A 12,511-nucleotide genomic window follows, 5' to 3' on the forward strand; every position below is an offset into this window, starting at 1 on the left:
CCAGAACACGTTTGAAGGGTAAGTTTAATCAACCTCCTGCAAGTTAACGCTCGCTCACAGGAATACCATGAAGACACAGCCAATGGATCACAGATTTCACGAGTCACCATGAGACAGTTAAGAAGCTTAAAGTTTTTGACTGAAACAACGTTATAAATCTTTTTTTTGCTCACAGACTTAAATCTGCATCGGTGTATAAAGTGCTAAATTAAAAAACATATTGTGTAATTGAACTTATTCGTTTATAAAACTTTAAACGCTATTAAATATAAATATGGTTCAGATATATGTAAGCTACTATATATAAGTATTTGTACTCGGATATTTAAAATATATATTCATCATCTCATTTAGATTTGTTTGTAACCGTTATTTTACCATGGTTATGGTTTTCTACCAGTGTATTTTACATGTATTTAATTACATTTCTAATTGTGTAGACTGTTATCTCTATTTTGTTCCTTAAAAAAACGATTTTGATTTGGTTTTGTGAAAACGGACTTTGAAATGTATCAGCTTTATTTTTGAACACTTGCTGATGTACTCGTATTAATGGAGACTTTTAATTGTAGAAACTGCAACAGTTGTCATAATTTAAACAAATCTTGTTTACACTTCAGTACACTACACTAACCACGATAATTCATTTGCATTAGAGGATGAAGGTCTGCTGTGACAGCTAGAGAATGAAACATATGTCCCATATGTCATGTAATATATCCCTTTTAAATGAATGTATTTCAAATATATCCATCTTCATTATTAGGTTTGACTTTGTTAGCTAAAAGGCCATGGTTTTCCAAATGTTAAAAGAGGTGGAAAGGCCTATCCTGAAAGGCTCGTTGTAATTTGGAGAAAGGCCTTTCAATACTAAACTGTAGGAGGCGGCTGAGGATCTTTTTAAGGAACACAGTCAGAATGAAAAGTCCAAGTCTTTTGATGTATTTTATTTTGTAAGTTGATTTAAAGTTGTAATAAGAATTGAAATATGTTAACAGTATGCCATAGGTGATCACCTAATAAAGCCTTAATTGGATACCTGCCAGCCTGGGAATTGCACTTGTAACCTTTGAGTTTTAAGTCTGGCTCTCTGACCACTAGGCCACAACTATCCTTGACCCAATGCATGAAATGTTGCCCAATAAGTGCACAAGAGCGCAATTGTTCTGCAGTTAAAACACTTCACTGTTAACATCCTTTAACTGTTGGAAATTGTAATGTGTGCATATACTGTACATCCAGTGACATTTGGAGATGTTTTAATAAACCTAATTCAAAGTATATACAGTATTCAATATAAATACATAAAGCCTTAAATTAGTTTAATGATAACGGCTTACATTATTTTATTTAAAGATTATTTCATTTTAAAAGGTTAATTAATAAAGCTAATAATAAAATTAGTTGTGAATGCTGAATTGCGATGTAATTTAATTTGAATTGTTTATTTTAAATGATAATATTATCCGTAATCTGTGCTTCCACGGCCACTTGACGCTCATCAAAAGCGCAGACAACCCCTGAAGCTTATGTTACATAACCAGCTTTCTGCAATACCCCCCTGGACTCTATCGTCAGGGGTTTAGTCAAATATAAACAGATGATTCAATATATTGGTAATAAATAGGTTGTCAGAGAGTTTTGACTGAAAATGTCACATGCATAATGCTGGAATTGCCCATTTGATTGGTAGAATCCTCAGTTGCATCACCCCATTTTTTATGATGATTAACACATTAAGTGTTGATGTTAAACACTGAGATGCTGTTTGTTTCCTTGTTTGAATCTGTTAGTGGCGTTTCATGATTTATGTGAACTTATGTTTAGTGTTACGGTCACACAGTCAACGAGTACACATCATCACAGGCCTCTTCCAGTAAACCAGGTAAAGTGTGTACTACGCCACTGGACTTGTTTGCACATACTTTTCTTTCTTTTTTCTCTCTCTGAAGACGACGTGTGTCACTTGGCCTACTTACTGCGACTGTCTTTAAATAACCCTGAATAATGTCCTACATACAGGTCTACATCAGGTAATAAGACAAAACCACCAGTTCGAGCTGTATTTCATGTTCCTGGGTGACTCTTCATGTGTGTGTTTGTGTTTGTATTCCATTCATTCTCCTCTGGAGTCTCTGGATCTTCTGATGAGGGACTCATTGAGAGTGGAACAAGCTAAAGTCATGAACAGTCAAGGACATTGAATTGTGTCTTTGCAACAGTCAGATTGATATGTTAGTCATCATATAAAAGAAAAACAGCAAACAGAAGTCATGATGAAATCATTTCACTCATGAACCTTCAAGATGTAATCACCAAAAGCTTTTTATAAAAACAAAAAATAAGGTTAAAATGTGAGGAAAACATGTATCATACTTTACATGTGTACAACACAACTGAACTGGAACCTCAAACGTGTTAGAAAAAGACATTTATAATTCTGAGTCTTGAAATGAAGAAACTCGGAGGAACTATTACTGCCGAAGATGTCTTCATGAGGATCTGAAGTCTAAATAACTTCTTCTTTTACTCATGTGCTACTTACAGTCACCTGGACATAACGAATAGGTTAATATATGTTTAACATAAAATTGACGGTTTTCATTCTAGTTGGTCGCAGCGATAACGAAACACGGATACGTCATTTCCTGCTATCGTCTGTCTCTTAATAAAATAAAAGTCTAACAAAATTAAATGGAAACTTTCTTACACCGATTGCCTCGCAGGGTGATTGTGTTTTATTGACTTATATTTATCCTTGATGTATTTAGAATTATTTTGATAAAAGTCACTCTTCGGACGGCGCGGTTGTCATGGCAACAGTCCTCAAACAAACCCGCTCAGACGGATCTGTGAAAAGTCACTTGATCAGATGATTATTATTGATTATTTTCTGGCGGGATTTTATTTGATTTTCTCGGTGAGTTGTGTGATTTCACACGCGCGCGCTCAGATGTCTGTGACGGATTTTTTGCGGGAAGCGGATCGTCTGAGAAAACTGTGAGCGGATTGAATGTGTACTTTATGATGTCTTTATGGTTTATACTGTGAAATAATGTATTTAATCATTCACTTCATGTAGAGAGATTAAACACGAGAGAGAGACGAGCAGAAGATTTCACGCAAGAAAACATTTCAGTGTGTTAGAGGAGATTCACGTGAACGATGAACTCGGAGCAGACAGTAAAATCTGCTGTATTCTTAACGTTATCGCACATTTTAATTTCATTCTTCAGTTGTGTAGTTTTATATTTATATCTGCTTGCTTTGCTTTTCAGTAATGAAAGTACAAGAAGAATTACAGAAGATCAGGAATTGTGTCTATAGTTTCCAGGCGCAGCTGACAGACGTCAAACCCTCTCCAGACTGTAACTCACTTTCAGCATGACTGTGTTATAAAACTACTTTGTGCTTGAAAGCTGTACCTTGTCATGTATTTCATGTCATTTCATGTTGAATTTTAGTGATTGACAGAATAAAAGACACCATGACTGATATTGAGAACTCCATCAAAATGTTTAAAGACAAGCAACATCAAAGGTGTAAGACACGTTTCTGTTTCAATCCGAGTTTATCTTTTATAGAGTTGCTGTACGACTAATGTCTTCTTTAGATTTGAGGAACTCTTGAAAGAGGAGAAGATCTTTTGGCAGGAAATCGGTGCCTTTGAGCAGAAGATTGATGTTTGGTCATTGCCAGTGAAAGCAGATGGCGGCGTTCCTCGGTCAGCAGGGATCTGTGCAGACGTGAAGGACTCGAGAAATCTCCCCACTGAGGTGATGGCATTAGAGACCTTTCTGCAGCAGAGCGGGGGGCTACACGGCTGCTGGGACAAGTATGACCACCAGAACTTCATGAAAGTTTGGACGAAGCACAATGGAAAACCTTCATACAGAAAAGAAGCAAAGCTTTATTTACCCGATAAGACCGTGGAGGACATTCGACTGCATGAGGAATGGTATCTAGAGCTGTGTCATCTCCAGGAAGAAAAGAGGGAGGTACAAGTTTTCTTTTCGTATGCCATCTGTGTTTGTAAGCCGGACACACAGTAACAGACTGATGCCAAGTTGTCATTTCTTCACGATAACCTTGAGTAACGCCTGGAGCAAATGATTGTTAAGGCCATGACGTGTAATATATGCTTTTTGGTTTTTCCACAAGGCCATCCACAAATGGAGAGCAGGCAAGCAGAGGGAGCACGAGCTGCAGAGAGAACAGCGGGAGAAAGAAGCTTTGAGAAAAGAGCCGGACGAGGCCGCCGCCGACCTGCGCCTTAAACAGGAGGAGCAGCGCAGGGAGGCGTCTGAGCAGCTGGAGACCTGGAGGAGCTGCAGAAAACAACAGCTGGAACGAGAGCAGGAGCAGCGAGTCAGACACCAGATCCAGAGGAGAAAAAGAGCAAAAGAAGAACGGAGGAGACAGCTGGAGCTGAAGCTCATGGTGGAGTCTCGCGTTCAGCAGAAGAAGAAGGAGGAGGAGCTGCACGTGCTGCAGAAAGAAGCGCAGCTGCAGGCCGAGAGAGAGGAGCGTCGCAGGCTGGCGGCCGAAGACATCAAACGCTTTCAGCAAAGGGTGAGACTCTCTTGTTTTGTGATTTTATTCATGAAGTGTGTTCACCACACAAGTGACTTGTTATTGTCCCCTCAGGATTCACATCGCTTAGAGATCAAACTGCAGGAGAAACAGAACAAAGAGCAGGAGGAACATGAGCGACAAAGAAATCTAGATAAACTAAAGGAAAAGGTTTGCAGCTAGAATGAACACATTTAGAAATAATCCACTGATAACCTTCCTATCGTTATACCTCATAGAATATAGGTCATCATTAACTGAAAATAAAGAGCTTTACATTAGGTGCAGATTCACATCGCTCGAGATCCCACGAGACTGTGGAAGGCGACTAAAGGCTGGGAGGAACATATTAAAGAGATCGGTCCATCTGGCGGCGGGCCGGTATCTCACATGTTCCACAGGTACTATCTATCTATCTATCTATCTATCTATCTATCTATCTATCTATCTATCTATCTATCTATCTATCTATCTATCTATCTATCTATCTATCTATCTATCTATCTATCTATCTATCATCTATCTATCTATATCTATCTATCTATCTATCTATCTATCTATCTATCTATCTATCTATCTATCTATCTATCTATCTATCTATCTATCTATCTATCTATCTATCGTTTTCAGTGAAAAAAATCACACACAACAACGTACTTAATGTTGGCTTCATGGTTTTGTACGTATAGTTATTTGATTGTTTTCACCACAGGGCCGTTCCAACCTGGAGACAAGACTTGTGAAATGACCTCTGCACAACGAATCTCTCAATTGTCACATACCAAATATTCTGTATAAATCACGGTGTGATGTTTGATCAAGCAGTTGAAACTGTAGACTTACAAAAATAAAACTTTTACACCACCAGAATCAATAAAGTTTTTATATGTAAATCATTGAAAATGTGGTCTTAAACATGTTTGAAACAGATGAAATATACATTCTTTTGATTTTAAGGTTCTTTTATTTTGCCGTGCGTTCGGCTGCGCGGAAGTGACGCGAGCGCACTTCCGGTGTGTGATGATGGCGGATTTCGATCAGGTAGATTTTTTGCGCGAGCGGCACGTGCGATTCTTTCAGCGCTGCCTGCAGGTGCTGCCCGAGAGATACGCGCCGAACGAGACCAGCAGGTAATAATGATCATAGACATGAAAACCTACTTTATTAACGCTTCATGATCATGTGTGAGTGACAGCAGAGCTCACACTGCAGCAACTTCCGGTCACCACAAACACTCGTATGATCATATCATTATGCTTTATCCGCACGTGACTTTTTCTGTCATTTCTTTCCCTTTAATGAAATTGTAATCCTCAAATTGCAACGGTGTGTATAACGTTTGAGCTGCTGTGTCTCATGTTTTAAGATCTTCAGAGTTTTTTACTAGTAATGACAATTGTTTTCTTTGCACATGACTTCGTTTAAAGGTTACTTGTGTGTATAATTCAGAAAGAGATCACATTAAAATAAGCATTATATCTAAAGAGTCTTTGTAAAATCATTTGAAAACGTGTTTAATGTATGTGGATAAAATACAGTTGAGTTATTTGAGCAGAAATGCATTCAACACTAAACAACGTTTACAAGTAGAATGAAACTGGACGGACACAGCTGTGTCTGTAAATTGGCATTCCGATAAACGACTTTAGTATTTTTGAGTATTTGTGTAACTTTTTGAAGTTACAACTTTAAAAAAAAGTGTGCAGTTTGTGTATATAAAGTTCTATCAGAACATTTTTGTTGGAAACAATGGAAGTCATGCCTGTGTATATAAAGTATATTCTGTCGAGTGTTTTGTGTTTATAGGTTGGGCTTATAATAATGCCAGTGTTGTATACAGTATATTTGGATGGTTTGTTGTTGGGGGTCTTGTGTCCAGCTCGGAAGTTTCTAGTAATCCTGTAGATTTGCAGGAGCTGCTTCAGGTGTGTTTGGTTAGTATTTGTAGTTGTGGCCCTCCAGTGAGTGAGTTTGACATGGCTGGTTTAGTGCTTCAGTTTCATTTGTTTTGTCTTGTGCAGGTTGACTATTGTATTTTTTGCTCTGTCGGGTCTCGATGTTCTTAATGCCTTGGATGTCATCGATAAACCTGCATTAATCGAGTGGATTTATTCGCTGCAGGTTCTTCCCACAGATGATAGTAAGTTTCTTTGCGTGTGTAATGTCTTCTAGACGTTTGCTGTGTTGTGTATGTGTTATTTATGGAGAATGTGTTCTTTTCTTTGTTTAACATCAGGATCGAATCTCCGGCGCTGTGGCTTCCGAGGTTCCTCGCACATGGGAGTTCCGTACAATAATTCAAAGGTGCTAATGAGATTCTGCTCATCGTGTCCACGGCAGGATTGGTTATTACATGGCATCACTAGACGGCATTTGGGAGAAATACTTCTGCGATCTGTGTTTGCAGGGTCCGGGTTCTCCTCATGCGTATGACAGCGGGCATGTGGCGATGACCTACACCGGACTGGCATGTCTTGTTATTCTAGATGACGATCTGAGTCGTGTGAATAAAGAGGCTTGTCTGATCGGCTTGAAAGCGCTGCAGCTCGAGGACGGCAGGTGCGTTGTGCATGTTGTTGTTTTAACATCTGACTGTTAATGCATCATCGTCATCACCACACTGTGTGTGTTATTGACGTGTTGTTGTGTTTGGCCTGCAGTTTTTACGCCGTCCCAGAAGGAAGCGAGAACGACATGAGGTTTGTTTACTGTGCTGCTTGTATCTGTTATATGCTGGACGACTGGTCTGGTATGGACTGTCAGAAAGCCATCGATTACATCAGGAGAAGCATGGTGAGTCCACATCCAAATAGAATTGGGAGAGGGAGAGAGGCAAACATTTTGGCAGTGTGTGTGTGTGGAGCATTTTAAGTGTCAGAGAAAGACACAGCACGGGACTTGCCGCACGGAAGTAAATGTCCGAATGAAAGTGTCTTTACCGGTCGGTAACTTTACTTCAGACGGAAGCGGGCTGTCTGACAGTAGCCCCGCCGCTCGCGACATCCTTTGACATCATACAGTGGTCGCGTGCACACAGTTCCCTGTACTAAACAACTTGTCAAAGTATGTTCTGTGCACCTTCTGAGAGAACAGTCAGCTTTTGTGGGCGGAGTTTGGAGGAGAGACGTGAACTGAAATGGTAGTCAGTCAGCATCAGTCAGAATTGCTTGCATTTGATTTTTTTTTTCTTTAAATCTTTTTGCAATGTAGCCTATCATAATCCAACAGTTTTAGTTCATTCGTATTTTTAGGTTATAGCCTAATGTGGAATGACAGTTTTTAATGAAGTGTTTTGTTGTAGGGGTACACAGTAACTTACATTACATTCTTTTAGCAGTCAGTTATAGGCCTAATTAATATATTCATGAAGGGAGAGGGCTCAATTTTTTGTTTGAATTTACTTTGTTTTGCTCAATTTTCTATTAAGTTGCATTGTATTTTATTGAAAAGCAAGACAAATGATAAAAAGCACATTTTGACTATTCAGTTTGTGCAATAGTGAAAAAAATGGCTTAATAAATAGAAGAAATGCAAAAAACCGTGTTCGGTATTATTCGACCAAGTGTTTTACATCATGTTCGGCTTTGGCCAAGAATTTTCGTTTCGGTGCATCCCTAAGAATCACCAGCAGGTGGTGTGAGGCTTCCGTGTGTTGTTACATGAGCTGCAGTAGTTGATGAAGTCATCCAGTCAATCCATAACAATGAAAAACCCATGAGGTTTAGATCCCTCTGGGTAGCATTTCTCCTGCTGGTCCTGATCGTATCATCCCTTCACCTCTGTTTTATATATTTCCACTGCTGTACCGGACTGTTTCATTCATTCAGTATGAACAGTCACGTCGGCGGTGGAGAGGTCAAAGGTCAAGTCCAGGATCAGATCTCGGTGATGTAACCCAGTTAGCTGCAGTTATTTCTGTCTGGAGTTGGTCACTAATGCTCTACGTGAGCTATAAACAGACGGAGAATAATCTCTCGTGCAGAACTGAAGCAGAGATTGAGCTAGATGAAGTTTGTTGTGTTTTACTGTTCAGTTCACACTCTACACACACTACAGGATATTTCAAGACAGCGATGAACACAAGTCATTTGTAATGTATCTGTTGTTTGTCGTGCAGTCATATGATGGTGGGATTGGTCAGGGGTCTGGACTTGAGTCTCACGGTGAGTTCGATTTCTGATGATGACATGATTTTACACTCTTTGTTGGTACAGTTTTATAAAGGTGTCTTTCGGTTTTTCAGGTGGCTCGACGTTTTGCGCTGTCGCAGCTCTGTCTCTGATGGGGAAATTACAGGAGGTGTTCAGCGAGAGAGAAATGAGACGCATCCGTCGCTGGTGTGTCCTGAGACAGCAGAACGGCTTCCACGGGCGACCCAATAAACCCGTGGACACCTGTTATTCGTTCTGGGTGGGCGCGACACTGGAGGTACACTGCTTTACATGGGATGGTGTTTATATACCTCACTACACGTCCTGGACAGAAAATGAAAACAATGAAACCAGTTCAGCTTCTGAATGTGTGCCGTAGAACTGCATATAACTCGACATTAACACTCGCTATTGAATCCTGCAGCTTTTAGATGTGTTCCAATACACAAACTTTGAAAAGAACCGCAACTACATTCTGTCCACGCAGGACCGTCTGGTGGGAGGTTTCGCTAAATGGCCCGACAGTCATCCAGGTGAGGTTACAGTCGCACATCATTTGTGTGTCGTGGTCAGTTGAAACCTCGGTGTAATGTAAAACTGGAGCTGATGAAGAAACTCAAGTTGCTGAAAGATCAATAGAATAGCTCTTATTTCTGTCATTTTTATCTTTACACATCGATGCTGCAAAAGGATATAATGAGTTTCAGAATGAAGTCCATATGTTTCTGCATCATTTATTGATACTCGCAGTAGCTGTGTGTCTGTCTGTCTGTTATTAGCACACGTGAGATCATCAGCCGCAGCAGTGCAGTGTGTGTGTGTGTGTGTGTGTGTGTGTGTGTGTGTGTGTGTGTGTGTGACTGATCTGTTTGTGTTTCTCTGCCGTCACGGCCGTCTGGATCAGACCCTCTTCACACTTACTTTGGCATCTGCGGTTTGTCTCTGATGGGAGAGGGCGACCTGCGGAAGGTTCATCCCGCTCTGAACATCAGCGAGCGAGCGTTCGCTTCTCTGCAGCGGCTTCACGGGGTGTGGAGGGAAAACAGCACGTGACGATGGGATGCATCCGTCCGTCTCCACCTGCGATACCTCAGCAATAGAACCCAACACTGAGAGCTGATGAATAACTGATCACATCAGATCCACCCTATCCATTATTCAGTCGCTCTTCAGCCGTCGGCCACGAGATCATTTGCTTGTGTGCTTGATTTCTGCCTTACAAATAGAAAAAAACCTCACAAAGTTCACGTGTGAATATACAGATTTCCATCTGACGAAGAACAGTATGCACTAGGTATCTTTGTCGTTTATGCTTTCTCAAGTCATCTCACGGTTTCTTTTTCTTCATAGGAATCTTTTCTCTTGAATGTGCCTCAGATATCTTTACAAACGCTGCGGGTGTTGCTGCATCTCCACTAAAGACACTTGAATGTTGCTTCAAGGATCAAAGAATACAAATAGTTTTTCGATAAATTTGTTTCAATATCAAGTGTAGAGATGACAATAATGCTGCTGCTGATATTGTGATGTGAAGTGCTAGTAAACGGCAGGCATGATGTAAGTGTCAAATGTTAGAAAAGATATTCATTGTTGAAGGTGCTGCTGAGATACTTAAATGGAAATGAAATAAAATTATGGCATTTTCAAGCTCCTAAATTCCTTCCGTTAGCGTCGAGTCATTTCACTAACTTTATTTCTACAAGACATGAGCTTGAAGTCTTTCATTGTAATGTTTAATTAAAATAGCTTTTTTATAAGTGAACCTGGAAGCAGTTGCTATAAGTGAATTATTTCAGATGTAAATAACCCAACCCTGAGTTACACTGCAGATTAAACGTCACCTAAAGGTTATTCATGTTATCTCATACAGATTAGAGTACATGATGAAAGATTTGTCATTTTAGGGTGAACGATCCCTTTAATTCTCGATCTATCTCTGCTACACACATATTCTTTCACGTGTTCTTTGACATGGAAAGGAGGTTCATGATAGGACAGATCTGCAGAGGTCAAGAGTGCTGAATCATATTAATACTGATGATTCTTTTAACATGTCTCTGTATAATGATTCAGTTTCAGTTGGTTCATTTGATCTCTGTTTATATGTGGGACACCATGAAAGTTTCATGTGATGATCCGCACAAAGAGCTGTCAGTCCAGCGAAACCACGCCCACGGACACACCGGGCGGGCGGAGATTCACCATCCTCGAGATTCATCAGATTTCTCTTTAAAACGCTGAGACATCAACGAGACGTAAAGTCTCCGATGAGATTAATACGAGAAAATAGATCTCATCTGTTTCCATAACGATCCCGACCGATCATCTGCTGTTGTGTGACGTGACGTCAGGGATAAGGATGTCTGATTCAGAGGAGATGTCCGAGTTCGCGAGTATCGTGGAGCGCATTGAGAGAGGCGAGGTGAGCTGATCTCAGAACTGTTATCTTTCTTCCTAATAAGATGTTAGGAACACGCCGATGATTTACGTTGACAGACGCATCAGAATGAAATAAGAGCCCTGTGAGGTGAATTTGCTTCGTCAGATCGTCATTCATTATTCATGTAGTGTCTCTTTAAAATGACGTTTCATATTCACTATTCAGAATCAGAAGAGCTTTATTTCCAAAGTGTGCTTGCGCACACACAAGGAATTTTCTTTGGTGTTGGAAGCTTCTAGTACAGACATTCAACACAATGACAGTACAATATAATACGATTTACAGTCTAAAAGATTCTAAATTGTGCATATAAAATAAAGACTATTTTACAGAAAATGGGGGATAATAACATATAAGAGACATTGTACAGGGTAGTATAGAGTAGAATATACATATTAACATATTGTATGTACACTTGTGCAAATGGATGTAGTAAGTAGAGGTAGTGTTATATACATGTATACATAAGATGTATATATCATAAGGCACTATAGTGCACACTATAGGAGTAGTGGAAGTGGAATATTGCTCTTAAGGAGCAGTTATGTGTTCAGGAGGGAGATTGACTGGGGGGAGAAGCTGCTTCTGTGTCTGGAAGTCCTGTTGTTCGATGCTCTAAAGCGCCGGCCAGAGGGCAGCAGATCAAAAAGTTTGTGTGCTGGGTGTGTGGAGTCAATGAGGATTTTTCTTGCCCTGTTTTTCACTCTGGAATCGAACAGGTCCTGAAGTGTGGGCAGAGGAGCACCAATAATTTTCTCAGCACTACGAACTGTCCGTTGTAGTCTTCGTAGGTCTGATTTGGTGGCCGAGCCATACCAAACAGTAATTGAAGTGCACAGAACAGATTCGATGACCACTGAGTAGAACTGGGTCAGTTCTACTATCTTACAGTTCTATTATCTTACCATACATTAATTAATTTATTTATTTACGTATTGTTCGATTTTAGACGACCGCATATTATAATGGCGAAGTGTGTGCATCGATATAAACATTGACTTGTAGCAACAATGTAAGGTTTTATTCGCTGACCCCGCCCCTTATTTAAATACACTTGTATCCTGCAGTGTTACTATAGTAACGGGCAGTGACTCCTCCCACAGACTCTTTCGCTCATTAATAGCGTGGAGTAGCGTTGCGTCGCCGTTTTATTCATTTGAACGTTGCGTGAATCTGATTTCAAGTTGGTTTGTGATCGCGGAGTTTGAGTTGTATTGATTTCATGATGTCCAGGAGAAGCTCAATGTGTGTAAGTACATCAAATCTCTTAATAACCTCCTCACGAATGCGCTTTACATACGACTCGAGCGAGAGTTTTCATTGTTTTCTAAAACACGAGCAGTATGCT

At 40.1% G+C, this 12,511-nt stretch overlaps 3 protein-coding genes across 8 annotated transcripts in view; all 3 read left to right on the forward strand.

Annotated features, from left to right (window-relative positions):
- The first annotated feature begins 2,691 nt into the window (after nucleotides 1-2,691).
- On the forward strand, nucleotides 2,692-5,395 carry LOC130567704 (coiled-coil domain-containing protein 112). Of its 2 annotated transcripts, none has more exons than XM_057356017.1 (9): nucleotides 2,692-3,000; nucleotides 3,083-3,195; nucleotides 3,279-3,368; nucleotides 3,465-3,540; nucleotides 3,614-3,998; nucleotides 4,162-4,572; nucleotides 4,648-4,743; nucleotides 4,855-4,973; nucleotides 5,285-5,395. In XM_057356017.1, exons 1-9 carry the CDS (start codon nucleotides 2,873-2,875, stop codon nucleotides 5,313-5,315), a joined length of 1,449 nt encoding a protein of 482 aa, XP_057212000.1. In that variant the 5' UTR covers nucleotides 2,692-2,872; the 3' UTR covers nucleotides 5,316-5,395. The 2 variants fall into 2 exon arrangements, with proteins under 2 accessions (XP_057212000.1, XP_057212001.1); XM_057356018.1 differs by having other exon boundaries at nucleotides 3,083-3,183.
- An 88-nt stretch (nucleotides 5,396-5,483) lies between these two features.
- pggt1b (protein geranylgeranyltransferase type I, beta subunit) lies at nucleotides 5,484-10,382 on the forward strand. Of its 2 annotated transcripts, none has more exons than XM_057356019.1 (9): nucleotides 5,484-5,702; nucleotides 6,594-6,712; nucleotides 6,809-6,876; nucleotides 6,980-7,131; nucleotides 7,233-7,365; nucleotides 8,690-8,735; nucleotides 8,816-9,000; nucleotides 9,148-9,256; nucleotides 9,628-10,382. In XM_057356019.1, the coding sequence occupies exons 1-9, from the start codon at nucleotides 5,593-5,595 to the stop codon at nucleotides 9,774-9,776; spliced, it is 1,071 nt and encodes a 356-aa protein (XP_057212002.1). In that variant the 5' UTR covers nucleotides 5,484-5,592; the 3' UTR covers nucleotides 9,777-10,382. The 2 variants fall into 2 exon arrangements, with proteins under 2 accessions (XP_057212002.1, XP_057212003.1); XM_057356020.1 differs by lacking the exon at nucleotides 9,628-10,382 and adding an exon at nucleotides 9,477-9,594.
- A 521-nt stretch (nucleotides 10,383-10,903) lies between these two features.
- The window catches only part of trim36 (tripartite motif containing 36), a 10,450-nt gene continuing 8,842 nt past the window's right edge, over nucleotides 10,904-12,511 (forward strand). The window contains exon 1 of one of the 4 annotated variants that reach the window (XM_057356005.1): nucleotides 10,904-11,145. In XM_057356005.1, coding sequence (XP_057211988.1) covers nucleotides 11,083-11,145 — 63 coding nt within the window. In that variant the 5' untranslated portion in view covers nucleotides 10,904-11,082. Of the gene's footprint in view, nucleotides 11,146-11,573; nucleotides 12,413-12,511 lie in introns of those variants that run through there. The other 3 variants (XM_057356006.1, XM_057356007.1, XM_057356008.1) reach the window with 3 other exon arrangements.

The sequence above is a fragment of the Triplophysa rosa genome, linkage group LG17 (assembly GCF_024868665.1).
Source record: "Triplophysa rosa linkage group LG17, Trosa_1v2, whole genome shotgun sequence".
NCBI classification, from domain to species: Eukaryota; Metazoa; Chordata; class Actinopteri; order Cypriniformes; family Nemacheilidae; genus Triplophysa; species Triplophysa rosa.

Bases quoted from the DNA above. Each gene is read 5' to 3' on its own strand.
- LOC130567704 (XM_057356017.1), top strand. From the start codon at position 2,873: ATGATTATTATTGATTATTTTCTGGCGGGATTTTATTTGATTTTCTCG. The intron at 3,001-3,082 runs GTGAGCGGATTG...CACTTCATGTAG, and splicing joins GCGGATCGTCTGAGAAAACT to AGAGATTAAACACGAGAGAG. The intron at 3,541-3,613 runs GTGTAAGACACG...TGTCTTCTTTAG, and splicing joins AAAGACAAGCAACATCAAAG to ATTTGAGGAACTCTTGAAAG.
- pggt1b (XM_057356019.1), top strand. From the start codon at position 5,593: ATGATGGCGGATTTCGATCAGGTAGATTTTTTGCGCGAGCGGCACGTG. The intron at 8,736-8,815 runs GTGAGTTCGATT...TCGGTTTTTCAG, and splicing joins GTCTGGACTTGAGTCTCACG to GTGGCTCGACGTTTTGCGCT. The intron at 9,001-9,147 runs GTACACTGCTTT...TGAATCCTGCAG, and splicing joins GGGTGGGCGCGACACTGGAG to CTTTTAGATGTGTTCCAATA.